Source organism: Seriola dumerili, unplaced genomic scaffold, assembly GCF_002260705.1.
Source record: "Seriola dumerili isolate Sdu_G_001 unplaced genomic scaffold, Sdu_1.0 BDQW01000052.1, whole genome shotgun sequence".
Classification (NCBI taxonomy): Eukaryota; Metazoa; Chordata; class Actinopteri; order Carangiformes; family Carangidae; genus Seriola; species Seriola dumerili.
The window spans coordinates 22,211,742-22,230,653 of record NW_019174307.1 but is presented as its reverse complement, the minus strand read 5'-3'; the positions used below and the strand labels follow the sequence as shown (position 1 = coordinate 22,230,653).

Here is an 18,912-nt window from a genome sequence, read left to right as displayed (position 1 = left end):
CTGTCTGCCTCGTGGCCTCCACATCATCTGACCTGGTCCAGAAATAATCCACCTACTTTTATTTGAGTCGACCACTGAGAACATAAGAGCAAAAACGGTTCAGACCGTTTACACTTAGAAGATTTTTATTGTTGTTTCAAGTCCCAGTGGGTCATGAAAGGAAGTCCAGGAAGTGCAGTTCGATAATAGATCCGTCAGTAATAACTCACAGCACAGTACAAGTTTTTAAAACTCTTAACTATCAAGGTGGCAAGTATTTTATCATTCGCCGCAATGATCACAAAGGAAGGACCAGGAATATCCCCTTCACAATAAACATGCTTGTTTCACAACAACATATTTGACGGTCGCACTCCGTCTGAATGTGGCCAAGGGTTCTGCAGGACTCAACCCACAGGTCACTGGTTCCTGCTGAAGATACAACTCATTGAAGATGGGACACACAAAAAAAAAGGGCTTGATAATTTCCTGCGACAACATTAATCTGCACTAAATAAATAGTGCATTTGTTGGGAAATATTCTTAGTTGCAGATTTGGTTCTGACAGGAGTATTTACAAAATAAAAACCACAGTGCACATGTTTGTTGTACTGAAGGAACATGTCTCCTTGTCAAACCTCACTGACATGCTTTTATGAGTTTGTAGACAAACAATGGAGATTTATGGTTTTTGGTCTTTTCATGGGATTTGTTGACTATATAAAGTTTAAACAGTCTAATGTATTCATTTCTCATTCATCTTCCTGATCTAATAAAGCAGGTGAGGGAGGTGTAAGTGGAGGCCAGCAGTCCTATATATGTATGTATATGTATATATTTAAGATGGATAAAGACGCTCTAACTTCCATTTCACTGACTTTAAAAGATCATACATCTGTGTGTGTGTGTGGGGGGGGGGGGCTTAATCTTTAATGGAAGTTGGAGCATCTTCTGAGTGAGAGACATGACGTATTGTCAGAAGTAGGATTTTAATCAAATCCTTCATTCCTAATCAAATCCTCGCAGTGCGTTATGGAGTTGTGGAGGACTGCTGGCCTCCACCTACACCTCCCTCACCCACTTTATTAGATCAGGAAGAAGAAGACGAGAGAGAAATGAAGAAATAAGACCTCCGCCACATTTTTTGGAAATGTAAACAAAGTTTCTACCAGCTGATTTCCAAACACACACCTCCGATGATATCACTCTACTACCTACTACCACCTGTGAGTTTAAAATGAGTCATGAAAAATCTTTTTTACATGAGTTTTACATGTATTTAACATATAACAGATGAATGAATTAATTAAAACTGAGCTTATCATCTTACCATTATTCAGATTGTCCAGCTAGCTACAACACTTCATAACTCTTCGCTCCGTGAGCCACGTTCCCTTCATTTTAAATGTAGTCATGGTTCGGAGGGTCTCCTGGCTGTTACTGTGCAGGACCAGGTGGGCAGTGTGAAAGGGGTCGGTGCCCTGTATGCAGCTGTCTCATGACGGAGACAGATGAAAGCTACTGTCGACACCTTTGTCCCAACACACATTAAAAGTCCCTTTGAAGGGCACGCACTCTGTGGCCGCTCTGTGACTGTGGTTTCTGGGGAAAGGAGCGGAGTGAACGCAGCTGGAGAGGGCACACACTGATTAAACCCTCGCTCTCCCTCCTCCTCTATCTTTCTCTATGTCTCTCTGCCCCTCAGTGCATTAAATCGTTCAGAGCTTAGAAAATCGCTGCCTGAACCATCATGAGTGTCACGTTGAGACACATTTGTGAAAACACTTATTTCTGCACATGTTGGTTAAATCCACTGGATCTTCTTTTTCTCTTAGGCTCAACTTTTTCCACGATGTCCCTGATTTCCGGGTGCTTGCTTGTGGAGGTGACGGCACTGTGGGCTGGATCCTCGACTGTATAGGTACACTGATTCTATTGTGCCTTATGTTTAACACATCAAACACTTGTTTTTAAAGGGTCACTCCAGTTTATTACAACTTTGATGTTGTATTTTATAACCCTGAACATTTTTTTCTGTTGTGATAACACTGTACTGTAAGTAGTCAGATCTGGGAACACTGTGTCTGTCAGGGCAACAAATATGAACAGTCAGCAGATCAGACAGGTTGTAAACAAACCCCCGGGTTAGCCAAACGTATTTGCCAGTGCAATTGATTGAATTAGAATGAGGTGTAATTATACACACATCACCTATAGGTGCTGTTGAAAAGCAGCATCACTGAAATGAAAAACACCTTTACACTGACCCCAACGTTTCAATCCCAGTCTGACACTAAGAAGGATGAATCAGGAATATGAAACAAAACATATTTTGTCACTTAAATTTAAGACACTGTTTTGTGTTAACTCCTCATATCCTCGAATATCTCACACAGTTTGTGAGATAAAAGTAAAATGTAATGCGGTAGTGTGCAGATTTTCTGAAGTGACTTTATTGAGTTATATACAATATTTTTTGTACAAAATTTTAAGTTTATAAGTTTTTTGATATTTTGTATATTGATATTTCTTGAAAATACAAACGGCATTGAAACGTTTTTTGAAATATTTTTCTTGGCATGGAGTCAGTGTGCAGGTTTCACTTTTAGAGAAATGAAAACAGACACAAAAGATGTATCTAATGTAAACATCAGTTTACAAACAGTTTACTGTGGATATACAGGATTAGATGCTCTGACCTACCGCTCTTGCTATTATCATAGTCCCACATGGTTCTCATGTGCAATGAGGAATTATTACTGACAACTTTTTTACTCTAAATAAAAGGGTTTAGACAATCTGACTAAATTTCACAACCTTTGTGCTCGTGTTTCCTGCCCCGTCTGACTAAGTTGCAGTAATGTCACTCTGTTGCCAGATCTTAGTAGTTAACTTGATGAGTACAAGTTCATTATAACAGGCAGATGAATTAGCTGAATAAAATGAGAGTTTTCATTTAATTCATCCTCTGAAAACAGTTGTGTGAAGGTCTGTTCAACCAACCAAACATAAGATGGACCTGTTTGTCTCACAGATAAAGCAAGCTTTGCCAGGCACCCTCCAGTGGCCATCCTCCCTCTGGGCACAGGGAACGACCTGGCACGCTGCTTACGCTGGGGAGGAGGTGAGGCACTCAGTCAGTCATATGTGTGTGTGTCCATGTGTGTGTGTGTCCGTGTCCAGATTTTAGTTTTCCTCTTGTTTGCCAGGGAAAAGATAAAATATTCCAGATTATCTGCAAAGGCTCTACTCAGCTCATCAAAGACAGAACAAATATAAAGTGTGTCGTCTTCACATCAGCCTAAACACTGTCAGTGTTTGTTTCAGTGCTTAAAGGACGGGTCTCAGAAGCATAGTAGGATACAAAGAGCAGGCGTGTGTGAGCTCACGTTTTTAGGAAATGAAAGATGGGGAGAGGAATGTGGGAGCTCTTATGTGTCAAATTAAAAACTGTTAATATGCAAAGCACTTGTGCTGTAAATCCTCTGCCAGCCATTGATTTGTTGCAGTTCTTGGGGCCAGTAATTAGAGCGGCTGGTTATGACTGCTTGATTGTTGCTGCTTGGAGGAGCAGCAGAGCACTTAACCAGGCTTATGAATGATATTTTGTCAATAAGCTGCCAGGTCTGGGGGGGGCTTTGGGACTTTTGTTGAATAGATCATCTTTCCCAGAAAGAAACACTGAGGTGAAGGAGCTTGAGTCTCTGCAGCCATTTAGCTTGATGAATATTTACTTTGGCAGAGCGAGCGAGCGAGCGAGCGAGGCAGATCTGCGTGTGGAGATCAACAGTCAATTTTTAGCCATGCTCGTGTTGTGGCTTTAGGGATGACAGTATCAGTTGATCCACCACTTCGGTCCAGGCTAGGCCTGCAACTAACAATTGTTTTCATTATTGATTAACCTGCCAATCATCACAATGTCCCACTTTCTGTCATATCTTGTTTTCTCCGACCAGCAGCCCAAACCCCAAACAGCTTCATGTTACTATCATGTATGACACTAAGGTCTTGGCTTATAGAAAACTGAACCCAGCAAATGTTTTTCAGTTTCGCTGGAGAAATCATTAAACGCATTATTCAGTTATCACAGTAGTTGCCAAATAATCGTCTAGTCCAGGCTGAAATATCTCAACAACCATTGGATAGATTGTCATGACATTTTGTACAGACACTCATGATCTTCAGAGGATGAACCTTGTGGCTTTGCCGGTCCCCTGACTTTTCCTTTAGTGCTCTAACTGTAGCTTGATGTTTCACTTAGCATGTAGAAAATCTGTATTTTGTACAGAGACTCTTGGTCCCTGGAGGATGAATCCTACAGACTGTGGTGGTCCCAGACTTCTCCTTAACAACCACCATGAGATTAGCAGATGGATTTGAGTGAAATGTCTCAATATCCATTTGATGGATTGCTGTGACACGTGGTTCAGGATAAATCAGACTCAGACTTTTCATCTAGTGCTATCATCGGCTCAAATTTTCAATATGGCCAACACCTGCAAAACTAATAACATTCCCATCAGCCTCATATTAACTTACCTACATTAGCATTTAGCTCAGAGCGCTGTTGTGCCAAAGCACAGCCTCACATTTCTGCTAACATGACTGTAGACTCTGAGGGCCAGGTTGTACCAGAACAGAAGTGACGTGTGTGTGTGTGTGTGTGTGTGTGTGTGTGTGTGTGTGTGTGTGTGTGTGTGTGTGTGTGTGTGTGTGTGTGTGTGTGTGTGTGTGACGTTCAGTCTGACAGACTACCTGTCACAGGTCACACTGGAAGGCGAGGTGAAACGTAGTTCGTCATAAAGAGAGGGGAGATGCAGTTTAGTTAAAATATGAGATAATACTGCACGTAAACTTTCTAGGGAGACATTCATAGTGTTCATTCAGTTGTACACATGAAAAGTTCTAAAAAATAGTTGTGTAACAAATAAAAGAACAGAGCTTTTGTGTGTGTGTGTGTGTGTGTGTGTGTGTGTGTGTGTGTGTGTGTGTGTGTGTGTGTGTGTGTGTGTGTGTGTGTGTGCAGTCATTCAGGATGAAATGGAGTTTTTATATGAAAAGGAAATTGTTCCCTGTGAAACTGCTGTTATATCTTATGAGCACCAGTACGTCAGAAAGCGTGTTTATGCAAACACTCTCATATTTCACACACGATGCTCCCAGTGCGATGGTAGTCATTAATGCCTCGTGCCCTCGTGACACCCCTGGAACATACTTCCACCTCCGATCGTTAGTAAGATGCCTGGCTGAAGCAGCCTGTCAGCTGCGGAGCCTGAACCAGAGGGCTCCCTGTGGTGCTGTCAGGCCCGGGCCAGGTTCCTGGTTCAGAGGTGGAGAGAGGGGGATGGGCCTGTGTGAAACGGCAGGAATCCATGTTTAATGTAGTGGTTAAGAGAAGTATGTTAGGTATGTTATCTGCATTTGAAAAAAGAAACCACACTTTTGCTCACCTCATTCCTGAATTAACTCCATAACTTTAAACCCATGTCACACAATAAATATACACTATAATAGTTTAGAATTGATTACAGAATTGGTCTGATTATCTATTTAAATAGAGTTAAAGTTATCTCTGTGCTTGTACACTGCTGGCCAAAAGTAACTGGACACACCTTGGATCTGAAGATTATAGCCCCGTGTGATTATTGACCATCCAATTCCAAAATCATGGACATTAATTTCCTGCTTCAAGAGTCTCCACTTCTCTCTGAAGGCTTGTGAAATGATGTGGGATCTTGGCTGCAGGATTTCTGCTCTCATCCGGCGCATTAGTGAGGTTGGACACTGTTGCTGGGCAAAAAGACCTGGCTTTAGTTGGTGTTTCAGTTCATCCCAAAGGTGTTGGATGGGGTTGAGGTTGTATTTTTTTTTTTTTTTACCTCTCTGTCTTTTCTCGGCAGGTTACGAAGGCGGCAGCTTGCTGAAGTTCCTCCGGGACATCGAGCACAGCACAGAGGTGGTGCTGGACCGCTGGAACATCGATATCGTCCCCGATGACAAGGAGGAGAAGGGAGACCCCGTCCCCTACAGCATCGTCAACAACTACTTCTCTATCGGAGTGGTAAGGAAACCGATACAGAGACGATCAATACAGTTACACACACCTCACATGACCATGGTGGATACTTCTTAGGAAATGTTTTTACAATATTATTTTTCTGAAACCATATCTGCAACTGTTACATACATTTAAAAAAACATTGATTTGCCAACAGGTTTATGTTGATTTTATTGCTGTTTTTATTCAACCAACAGAAATTTTCAGTTTATGATCACATGACAAACAAAAACAGCATCAAATCGTCACATAAAAAAAAAAAATCAACAACCTTAGAAAATTACTCAAACAATTAATCAACTGTTCAAATAGTTTCTGATTAATTTTTTAATAATAGCAACTGTAATAATCAGTACAGGAGAGAAGTTGCTGCCTTTGTAGTGGCTAATAGGGATCCAAATGAGTATATAAAATAAGCGCAGTAGTGATCAGCTGAGTCGTGGTATCCAGGTCCTGCCCAGACACCGGCTCAAACCAAATACAAGTCAATCACAGCTGTCAATCATGACATTACACTTTACATTACATTACACATATTTTACAGCATCAAATAACGAATTAAAACCAAACTGATCAGAAGAACCTGGACACACATGGAGGGGGCGGAGCTTGTGACCTGTACTGCAGCCATAAATCTGAGTTAACAGTCACAATAATACGTCTGAATGTAAATTGGAACCAATGATCAATGTAAAACTAAATAATTTACTAGAAAAATATATAATAAATAAACTATACAATATAACATTAGATATTTTGGTTATTTGGCATTTAATACTGTGGTTCATAGTTATGTGTATCAGACATAATCCCCTAATTGTCTAATTGAGCCATAGTTGTTACAGTAACAGCATGGGGAGAAAGATTATCTGGTCTATGTGGACATGAGCAATTAGCAGATTCATCAGTGAATTTCTGCTCCCTCTCGGGCAGGTTTCTTCTTTTAATTGGAGGAAAGAAACATGTTGCCAGGTTCCAGTTGCTTAGCAACCCTTTTTTTTATTTATTTTTTTTTATCTTGTCCTGATGGAGATACCGTTATAAAGGCTCAGGGACGTTTGTACAGAGGTGACAAACAAGGCCTTCGTGAAGTTATCTCAGTGGAGACTTAGTGACTGCGTCCTCACTGTAAGTCAGTGACAGGTGTTGCTTCAGTATTTCTTAATGGCAGCTACAGAGGGATTCACACAGTTACCAAACTTTACCACACCTGTGGTTCGGACACACAAGATTGAATCTGAAGCTACAACTATCATTAACCTCTGCACAATACAAGTCATATTTATTTAAATGAACTCCACTGTCGTCAGCTCACAGTCTTTCCAGGCGTCCTATAAATAGCTCGCACCCTGCTTTTTTTTTTCTGCACAGCAAATAAACACCATCATACCTTACTGGTAATCAGAAGCACAGTGTATGTTTCAGTGTAGCATTGCAAACCAGACTGATAACCTTGGTGTTGTGCCAAACTTTGAGCTGAGTCATCATCATACCAGCTAAAGCAGGAGCCATCTGCTGTTTTCATTTTTTCTCCTTAAACATTCAGGCATCATTAAGCTCATTACATGTACAGTACATACGACTATAAATAAACAGACGTGACATAAGTTTAAAGACATATGTGCGCAGGTAGACGTTAGCAGAGGCTTTTGGCAGGAGATGATGAAGCAAGGTGATGTTACACAACTGCACCCCTGCTGGTATCTGCATAATATGTCTGTGTGGACATACAACACCAAAGACACACTGATCTATATGTCACTGGTTTGTATTTGCACATTCTCATCAAACTGTTTGTTTAACCAAAGATGCAGCACAAACTCAGTCAACTTTTGGCTTTCTCCAAACAATGACTCCTTCTTCTCAAACACAGAGGGGGGGAGGGGGCGAGTGGCACTGCCAGTGTGTCAGATGGAGCCAGACAATGGTATTAAACAGGCCGTCTTGGTTTAATGAGGCTTATTGCTACATTTGGTCTATTTCTTCTCTCACATCCAATAGTTTGTGTATCATCATTGTATAATCAGATATATCAGTCTCCAGAATACATAAATAAATTTACATTAAGTATTACATCTACCTGCCTGTTTATACTGGATACTACAACATCAAAGGAGTGCTGTTTACAATAAAAACATTTTGATGCTTGAACCTTTTTAAACCTCTTTCTAAATTATGAATATGAGACATTTAATTTTAATAGAAACGTTTCTGTGGTGAAGTTGAAAGAAAAGGATCTGAACATTTCTCCCAAAACAGATCATCACTATCCGTGTTCATGCTCGTAAATGTATGGAACTTATTCCATATTCTTCTATATATTTCTTACTGTCAACAAATCTCATAAAAAGACCAAAAGCATCAAGGAATACTGAAGTATTTTCTGTGTAGCCAAGGCCTGATAAGACGTACACGTCTCTGCTATAGAGCTGCATTGTTGCTCCATTTATTCATTTATTTATTTTTACCATGAACATGCGCACAGCGGTTTATCATGAGCACTTTCCTGCTGCTATAAAAACTCGCTACCACTCGAAATGCTAATTAATGTGGGGCTAAAAAGAGCACTCAACTTAAAAAAAAGGACATTTTTAAACATACGGATCTTCAGTAGGAATGAAAAGACGTGGAGCTGAGTGAAACAGGCGGGGCAGGGAGGTTGGACACATTGGTAGTTTCGAATCTTTTTCGTGGGACTTGTTAGCAATAAGAGAAAATAAACACCAACTTTATCGTTAATGTAAAGGTTATCTGTGTGAAGCTGCGACACACACACACACACTCGGGTTCTGACAACACTCCAACGTGGCTCGGCCGGTAAATAAAGCGACAGATCGCCGTGCCTCCAGGAGCCGCAGTGACAGATGGCCGAGGATCTGTGTGCACACGACACCTGAGCAAACCAATCTCTGACTCACACCAATGATGTAGCCATTAGTAACCCTCAAAATCTGGTTTACTAACCATACAGGGTTTGCATTTCCTGCCGTCCCATCGAAGACCTTGCTACTCTGGGTTTGGTTGCTATGGAGACGGGAGGCTGGCAGGCTGAATCTGAGAGCTTCCACAGTCATCTGTCCTTTATCTCACTGACTTAATTGTGGATGACATGGTGTGGAGCATGTGGTTGGCTCGGCCAAGGCTCTCAGAGCTGTAAACCAGAGGGTGCATCATGTGATTTCTGTTTCAATCTGTGTGTTTAGTTTAGATGATGTAAGACTTTATTAATCCTCGGGGGGCAAAAAAATACGTTTTTACTCTTTGCACATTGTAAGTGCAAACATTTTTATATTTGGGAAATCGTATTAAACATAATTAAAGCTTTATCATCATTATAGGAGATGCGGTTTGTGCTATTGGCAGGAGCAACTGGCTGTGTAAAGGTGCTCTGAGCAGTGGGCTCGCTGTGGGGGCTGGCAGCAGAGAGGATAGCAATAAGAATATGTGTGAAGCCTCCGCCTCCTGTTTCAGCTTCACGTGGCTTCATATAAATCTATACTGTCACATTTTATTGCTCCATAGAGGTACAACAGATTTTTTTCGTGCCCTGTTTTAAATGTGTACGTCAGCACTGAAGTTGAATCGTGGACAGATATCAAAATAATGTAAATACTTTAAAAGCATTCCTCCTTAAATACACAAAACTTTTCATTCACAAATAACAACAGCTGATTAAACCATCTGTGTACACGCTCGGGTCGGTATCGGCTCCTAAAGCGCCTTCACTTGACCTGCAACCTGGAAAGAATCTTGTGAGAGGAATTTGAGAGAAGGAAATCACACCATGTCAGCAGCCATTAAAGATGCCGCCTCATGTTGCAGTGAGGAAGCTGATCCCTCTGCAGCGCATGTCTCGGTGCAAGAGCTTCTGTGGACGGGTGCACACGTTGTAAATGTGTATGTATGTGCATGCACTTGAATGCACATGACTGTGTGTGTGTGTGTGTGTGTCCTGCAAAATGATTCCCGGTGTTAATGGCCGATTCCTAATTCGTGCCACAATCTCTGACTTTGCCTTTAGCCAGGAGGGTGTAGAGTATCCGCTGCCTCTTCTGATGGACATATAAGTCGCTAGCTGCGTCTCTCGCCTAATAAGCAGGAGCTGCACAACCACAGCTAACATGAGGTCCATTTACAGGCTGTTCTGGAGCTTTCAGTCATGTCACACCATCTTCCTTCCTTTACACGGAGTTTGTCCTATAGTGATGGAAGTTCAAATCTCTTGTTTTTCTGCAAAGGACTTTTCATTCGTGTCGGCTTAAAAGTTGAGGTTGGAAGTTGATTCTAACCTTGGACAAACAGTTTCACACCACACAATCTCCACCTGCTGAGGAAGATTGTGTGATACAGTAAGAAGCTACAGATCCGCAGCTAATTGGAGCTGGTGGTGAAACTGTGTAGTCACCTTCTGTTTCCAACAAGAGGCTCTTGGATGTCCCGCCATGATCTCCATGACTAAAGATGTCACAGTGCTAGCAGTCAAGAAGGCTAATAAATACTAATACAAGTTTTCTAACCAGATCATCATTATCATAAGTTACTGTGCCTGTCTCCTCCTAATTAACCCAATTAACTCATTAATAAGCTAAGATAAAGCACATACTACATACCTGATATCAATGTGAAGTTGTTACCTTAAAGTGTTAAGAACTTGGAAATCATTGGGAAATTTATGAAGAGGTGAGGTGCTCTAAAATCTAATTGTCCCACGGTGGGACGTAAAAATAATCATTTGATCTCAGGTTTTTTCTTCTTTCTAAAAGTAATACCAGTATACAAGAGACAGGGGGGAACAGGAAGTCATTTTAGTTTGCTGCACAAGAAGGTGTTAAGACAGAGAGGTGTAAAGACGAGAAGTGATGCAGCAACGGGGAGTTAAAAGAGGTTTTATTTAAAATATTGTTGAGTAACAAGTTGACATCACTAACAGACTGGCACAGAAATACAGTTACGTCAGAAACCAACAGCACAAGCAGGCGATTATGTAAATTATATGCTCAAAATTAAATTTTCCCCAAAGCTACAGATTCAAATAAAACTGTCAGGATACTAAAGACATAGAGTGTTTTTGTTCTGTCACAGGCTGGATCTTATTTTACTGTTGAGGTCTTAACTGATGACCATCGTTAACATAAATGATGCTTCTCACAATTAGTCCACTGATACATTTCCACATCAGTCATATTATTTTATTTATTTATACAGTTACAGAGTGAATTGTGCTGCCTGCTTTTTAATATCCTGTAAAGATATTAGAAGACGAAAGATGTTGCACTCACTCCCTGATATTTCTGCTTGTGTGTTACCAACCAACAGGGAGTTTAGTACAAAGACAAAGGCCGTTTTAGATTTAGTGTCAGTATTGGTTCTGAAAACAGGAAAGAAAGTGCATATAAAATGGTGTGTGTGTGTGTGTGTGTGTGTGTGTTTGAGGGAGATAGAGTAGGGCTGGCACAGACTGAAGGTCAGGGGAAGTATCAGTGACAGGAAGTCAGCGTCTGCCAGGTTCAGACCAGGTTACCGCGGTAATGAATGACCGTGCTGAGTGACACCTGGCTGGTCTTAAAGACGAGAGGAACGGCGCTCAAACACACGCACACACACACACACACATGATCAAATACGAGGACACACATTCACACACTTAGACAGTCCTAAAAACTCCAAAACTAAAATATGTTTCTTTAACATAAATCAACATTCATGACCAAATGAGCAACGTAAGAAACATCTTTAGATATTACTGAGAATTTAACAGTCACCAAATATTGCTGATTCCTGATTGGTGCACAGAAGTACGTGACATCACCTATTTCAAAGGGAAGAGGAGATTAAAAAAAAGAAAAGAAATCCAATATTTCTCATGTGAAATAACTTTTAACTCTTGCAGGAAATAATGCGTTGATGTCGTATCCCGTCGCTCAGAGTACGCAACAGATGTAGAGATTGTTGTGGATGGATGGATGAATGGATGGATGGATGAATGGATGAATGGATGAATGGGTGGATGGATGGATGAATGGATGGATGAATGGGTGGATGGGTGGATGGATGGATGAATGGGTGGATGGATGAATGGGTGGGTTGACAAAACTTTGGACCTTAACACAGGAGACCATTGTTTCTTTCCTATTTCCAACCGACAGTCAGTTTTGCTTCTTTTAACCGTGACAACAATTGTTCTATAAACCTTAACCACTGTTTATTATTGTAACCATGACGACAAAGGTCCTCTAACCTAAACAAAGTACTTGTTTTAACCCAAACCACGATCGTTCCCTAAACCTAACCAAACCTTTACTATAGAATCATAAAAGTGTTAGTTATTTATTTGTCGACACTGATTGACATAATCTGTTTCACTAATTCAGGAGACGATCCTATTGGTCACATCAGAGGAACAAACAACCTATAGCGTATGGTCGTTAAGGTTACAGGACGTGTTGGTTTCTCATCAGGGTTCCCATGGATTAGGGATCCCCTGATATGATTTGAGTCTGTTTCCTGTCACCTTTCTCTCCTCCCCACAATAGAAGCTTAAAATAACCCACAAATACTTAATACTTAGATTTCCATTCAGCATGTCTCACCAACCCACACGTATCCTGGAGATCTAACAGATATGACTTCATCAACAAATATTAGCAAAATCTATTTTTAGATCGTTTGAAACCTGTATTGTTTACAACCATGTTTGCTAGCTAGCAGTCTTCTTCCCTTTCTCTGCTGGCACACCCGCTGCGTTATCAGATTACATCAGTCCCTCGGCTGGACTGTGTGTCATGACACTGACATCTCAATGAGCGTTCACCAGATGCAAACAAAACAGGGGCCCACTTTTAAAAACATTGCTCTGTAGTGCAACTGGTGGTCAGAAATTCATCAGGGCACCTTTTAAAATACCAAACCAAACTTCTTCTTTTTTTATTCATGCATATAGACACACTATATATATATATATATATGTATACCTACTGTTTTGTCAAGGACAAACAACAGTAACAAGGATGGGAAAGTAGGAAACAATACTACTAGTACAAATTACTGTTAATTGGATTAAAATAAAAACGTGTGTATCAGTGTAGTTTTAGCTCTGTATCATGCACGCTGCCCTGAGCGTCTCAGTGTAACAGCATCAAGATTTGAGGCTGACTATGACATTTCTCTTTGACATTAAGCTAACCAAGCACCTTACCAGAGGCCAGTGAAACACAATAGGGGTGAACTGACAACCTATTTCTCCACCGGGTGCTGTGGGTCCCACTGAGGTGACATTTTCCAGCCAGTGTTTTTGTTGTTTTTCTTTTTCTTTTTTCTTTTTGTTGTTGTTTGTCTCTCTTTCTTTTTCCACATCATCCATCCGATAGCACCTCCTCTTGCCTCCACGCACCATGTACAAAACTTCAAACGGCAAGATCAAAACAACCTTCATCACGCAGGCAACTATAGGCGATGGCAAAATGTCACATATTGTTACTGCCAGATTTTTCAGGGGGACAGAACGCATGAAAGCAGGGCTGGTCGGTGATTGCCTGCAGCAGGGGACCGAGAGCAGTCATGAAACAGCCCGTTATGTTTTGGAAAGCATTTGCGGCCACGTTGTGTCATTGTCTGGCCCTGATCCACATGCTGTGCTGGACACTCTGCCCACAATGTACCAAAATCAAAAATACGTAACTCCCAGATTTATTCACGAGTGACACAGGATCCTCAGGCGGCTTGTAAACAACTCTCCCTCTCTCAACTGTCCTGTTTCCTAAATGAATGTGTTGCTGCGACGAGTAACCTTGCCATGAGAACCAGCTCCACACAGTTTGAGCTCTGTGGGTAAAGTTAGTCTCACTTATCTCGGGTTCACTGCAGAGAATCGGCTCTCCCGCGACATCTCCTCGCTCCCCAGGTTCCAAGTATCAAATTCTCAGCCAGTCAAAGCAGCAGATGTAGCTCTATTTTAAGATCTTGATATTCGCTGATGCCGTGGGATCTCAGCACATCTCTGTAGCGCCCGGTCGAGGAGGTGCGTTGCAGCAGGCAGTGGCGGCACCACTGGACGTTTTCTGAGGGTGACAGGCGAGGATGCATATAATTGCACCTGTCCACCTGTCTTATCACAACCTTCCGTTCTCCTTGTTGCAGAGTGCTGAAACACCTGCACAGGCAGGCAGGGTGCCAGCCCCGTCACCACAGATGCTTTTGCCTGTCAAAGCTGCAGGATGCAACACTTGGCTGTAAATAACACCTCTTTTATTAGCCTGGATCACAATAAGACGGTTTAACAGATAAACTCACAGATGTCCTTCAAGAAAACACTTGTTTCCTCTTAAACAGCAACTTCCTCATTTGCTTGTTATATCCTATTCACAGTTTAACACCTACTGTCGAGGCAGGTTGGTATTATTAGCAGACTGTGTCAAGTTTAAAGATATCACATTGCGTAATTTATATTCATTGATATTTATTTTTAGCTGTTGTACCACTTTGATATTCTGTATTTTTCTTCCCTCTATTTAAAAAATGAACATCAGTGCAGCTCTCATATATCAAGCTTTAGAGCCGGTGGAACTAATAAAGCTTTACCTACTGTAATACTGGGCTTAAACGCATAGTATGAAACTTCTGCTGTTAGGGGTCTCTCAACCAAAACAATAACGAAAAGACGGCATTAGGTGACGTTGTGATGATCATGGGAGATGTTGACGTCTCCTGGTTTGGATTCCTTCAGTGTCAGTTGTTCAGGAGGTTTTTACCAGGAGCCAAGTTTTCAACAGATGTTTTTCCTCCTCTCTAAAACAAACAAACCAGGGGATTAAAACTGGTAAAAACACTGATGGAAGGGTTGGGAGCTGAGACTCCCGCTACACTTTGTTTCGATTGTTCCTGTGATAACTTATGAACCAGACGTTCAGTGGGTTTTTACCAACAGCTGAATTATCCACAGAGGTGTCTTCCTCTCCATAACAAATAGACCAGGGGATTAAAACCAGCAGAAACAACGAATAAATCAGTTTCACTTTAAAAAATCACCAACGCAGTTCAACAGGCAGAGGACGTCTTAGAGCGGCTGGGAGTCTAACTTGTCCTCTTTTCTCTAACTTGAGATCCAGACGTCCGATGACTAAAGTCCTTCCTCTGTTTAAAATATATAGTTGAATATGACCAAGGTGTAAAAAGTCTATCTTAACAATCTGACCAAAATAGCTACGCATGCACATAGAGGATATGATGTCATTGACAGGCGAAAAAATGACACGTACAGTTACTGCGATTAATTTCACATATTTTTCTGGTTTTGAAAATTGCTGGAAACATTTGGGATAATGTAAGAACACAACTCAAAAATAAAAAAGTAACACTGGTCTAATACTTTTTAGACATTTTAAAGTGGAAAAGTTACATTTAACTTTAAGTGTATGAGGAGATCAGGTTGGAGAGAGCTCAGAAACTGAAGCGTTTTCACTTGTTTGTGAACCGGAGCAAAATTCTGAAAAGTGTAGCTACCGTGAAAAGCTTGAACCTCGTCCCCATCATTTATTTATCTCATAAAATTATAAAGCCTTCAATATCTCTGAAATTACAGACGCACCGTCACCATTTTCCTCGCCACTTATCCATGTGTTGTTGCTGAATAAAAAGAAAATTACAAAATTATACCCTCAGTGGACGAGCCCCTGATATTATATATTTTTTGATGAGTAGAAGCTTTCAGATCAAAATAGTACAATGAAAACAGCAAATCTTCAAATGATGCATGAAAAATGAAAGATGCATGAATAGTGTCATCAATCAAATTATGTTACCTCACTGAGGCCCACTTAGTTTAACTGTATAAACTATATAACTCCCTTTATTATTTGTGTTATTGCAGCATGTGACAGCTTCATATTTGCTGACTGCATCAGAATGAGATACTTTTTTAACCAATATTTTGGTTCAATATTGGAAGCAATCTGTATTTTTTAGTTTATTTCATTTCTCGTATTGTCTTCATGCGTTAAGTGATGTAAGCAGGTCTGGTTGCGTCATGTGTCTTGCCTCTGTTAAACACTTTAAGCAGAAGCAGATGATGTTATTACACAGACAGAGTAAAAGGATGAATCCTTGACTCCGCCTTCATTTGCTAACGTCGTTACTGACTCCAGCGAGTCACAGTGACACTCTCCATTCACCGTGCTCTTCTGGTGCTGTGTACCATCTCCATCACCTCCCGCAGCTACATCTACATCAGCCATATGACTTCCTTTTGACATATAGCGGATTTAATCTCTGAACACATGCATCTTGATCTTATTTTATATGTACAGTGACGGTTTTATCTGTGAAAGACAGATCACGTCCTCGGGCCTGAGGAGAGCAGAAGCAGCTCTGGTCAAGCTCAAACTGAGGTCTCTCTTTAATTGATCACGGCCACTCGAAGCTGAAGTGTCCTGAACGCTGCTGTATGTCGTGTGTATTCTGAATGTGTGGACGCTGTAAAGCATTTTGCTGGATATCCATGAGTCTATATGTTAATGTGACAAACATTCAGTTTAGTCAGGCGCCTTGTTGGAGGTGTTGCAGTTAGTATTTTTGAAAGCAGCTCGGCTGTTTTAGAGGTAAAGACCTCTGTAATTTAACATGAATCACTATCAGAGGATTCCTGTGATGAATGAATAAACACGCGTAGAGGAAAATATATATAATAATGCTGTTTTGGCAGCATGGTCCCCTGCTGGTGTTTCTGTTTGGCCATATGAGAGGTCACACTGAGCCTGCTCTTGTGACTGATCAGTTACATTGACCCCTGCCCCAGAGGTCAAGAGTTAAACACATGGGGAGAAGAGGTGCAGGGTCCGGCCTGAGAGCAGATCCTCTTCTAACCTTTGTCTCAATGATGCATTGAGTCATTTTACACTGTGATCTCAGTTTAGACTTAATTACTGCAGTACATGACACGGAGACCAACAAACTACACTGACCTACACTGCTGTCACAACAACAAGGACACTTACAAAAAATTCATAATCCATCAATAAAGTTGTGTACATGTACACCCTGTGTTAGTTGGAGCCACACATAGAAACGGTGCGTAGTAGAGCTGCAAATAAATCAAACCCCAAAGATTTCACTAATTTTACTGTCATGTCTGACAAAGGGAAGCAGCAAATCGTCACACTGGAGAAGCTGGAACCAGGAAATATTTGTCACTGTTGTTTGGAAAATGACAGAGATGATAAACTGATGATGAAATGAAAATAGTTGCTGATTTAATTTTCTCTGTCCAGTAAATAAACTAAATCATCCAAGTCAGCTCGCAGATTGAACAGAGAAGCTGCCCTTCAGTTTAAAAGACAGTCACAATGGAATAAAACAATACTAACATTTAATGTTTATCTTTACGAGAGTGGAGTTTATTGGAGTATTTTTAGGAGCCATCTGAGGCTTTTCTTGGCTTCAGCGGACTTCGTTGTAAAGTGTCCAGTAGAGTGTCGAAGTCTACAATCTGTACAGTGATATTCTAACCTGCAGGTATATTTGGCCAAAACTACAACAGTCAACAGTTGGATTCAGACCTACAGGTGTATGAAAAGGTTTGGGCACCTCTGGACAAATTACATATTTTAGTTGATTTGTAAAAAAAAAAAAAAAGGTAAAAACCCCTGCAGGTAACAGACATTAAAAATGAGCTTTTCTTCAAATGTTAATTTTCTATTACTTTTATTTAATGAACTTGACAAAAATAGGGAAATAGAGAAACTTTGGCATGTGCAAAAGTTTGAGCACCCTACCACTTCTCAAACACTCAGAACATCTTTAACTCTAAGGTCTTTAATTGGTTCATTAAGACTTGTAAAGCAGGTCAAGACTTGTCATTAAGGATTGCCAGCTGATGATAATTCCTGAGCTAATACATTTTCTGACTCTTCAAATCTTGTGCTAACACTCAACAACCGCGGGCTCCTCTAAGCAGCTGACTTAGGATCTGAAGATGAAGCTAATTGATGCTACGAAGCAGGAGAGGCTATAAAAAGGCATGAAAGAGCTTCCAGCTTGAAATTTCCACTGTCAGAAATGTCATTAAGAAATGGCAGATAAGGGAAGCTGTGGAAGACGAGACAAGATCTGGAAAATCAAGAAGACTTTTAGATAAAACTGCAGGTCTGCTGGGCAGAGAGGCAAAGCAAAACCTCCATATGACTGCAGAGGAGCTGCAGGGAGGTTCAGCTGTGTTCACTGTGCAGCATTGATGCATAAACCACACTGAGGAGTCATCAGAAGATAAACTTACCTGCAACCTCATCACATAAATCTGAAGTCTGCAAAGCAACATCTTGATACTGTAAGTAGTTTTGGAAACATGCTGAAGTAACAGTTGATCTCTTTGGCCTCAATCACCAAAGGTTCATTTGGAAATAGTTCAGGTGGAAATATTCTGCTTTGGGGTTGTGTGGCAGAAAGTGGCACAAGAATCGTTGCACAGAGGGAAGAACGGATTCCACTAAATATCAGCAAATTCTGGATCCAAATGTCCTGCAGTCAGTCAAGAAACTGGAGCTGAAGAGGCTGGCTTCAATGAACAACCACAATGAATCAAAGCGGACCTCTAAATCCTCCATGAACCACTTCAAGAAACACAAGCTGAAGCTCTCACAGTCCCCCTGACCTGAACATCTCTGAAAATCTTAAACAGCCTAAAAAATAACCTGAGAAGTGATCCGCAGGACGTGTGGGTGAAAATTCATTCATCGAGAATTGACAGACTCAGAAGAAGAATCAGAATCAGAGCGTTAACAAACAGAGGAAAGGCTCATTTTTCATGTGGTTGTGACAGAGGTTTACTTACCTCTTTTCAAAAACAAAATCTAAAAAAAAATGGAATTTGGCCAACCTTTTGTAGA

The 18,912-nt window shown here is 40.9% G+C and overlaps 1 protein-coding gene across 1 annotated transcript in view; it reads left to right on the top strand.

Moving 5' to 3' along the window:
• The window catches only part of LOC111218180 (diacylglycerol kinase beta-like), a 98,418-nt gene that overhangs the window by 46,900 nt on the left and 32,606 nt on the right, over positions 1–18,912 (top strand). Inside the window, exons 19-21 of the mRNA XM_022740336.1 lie at positions 1,815–1,900; positions 3,014–3,103; positions 5,880–6,040. Of these exons, the coding sequence (XP_022596057.1) occupies positions 1,815–1,900; positions 3,014–3,103; positions 5,880–6,040 (337 nt within the window). The remainder of the gene's footprint in view (positions 1–1,814; positions 1,901–3,013; positions 3,104–5,879; positions 6,041–18,912) is intronic.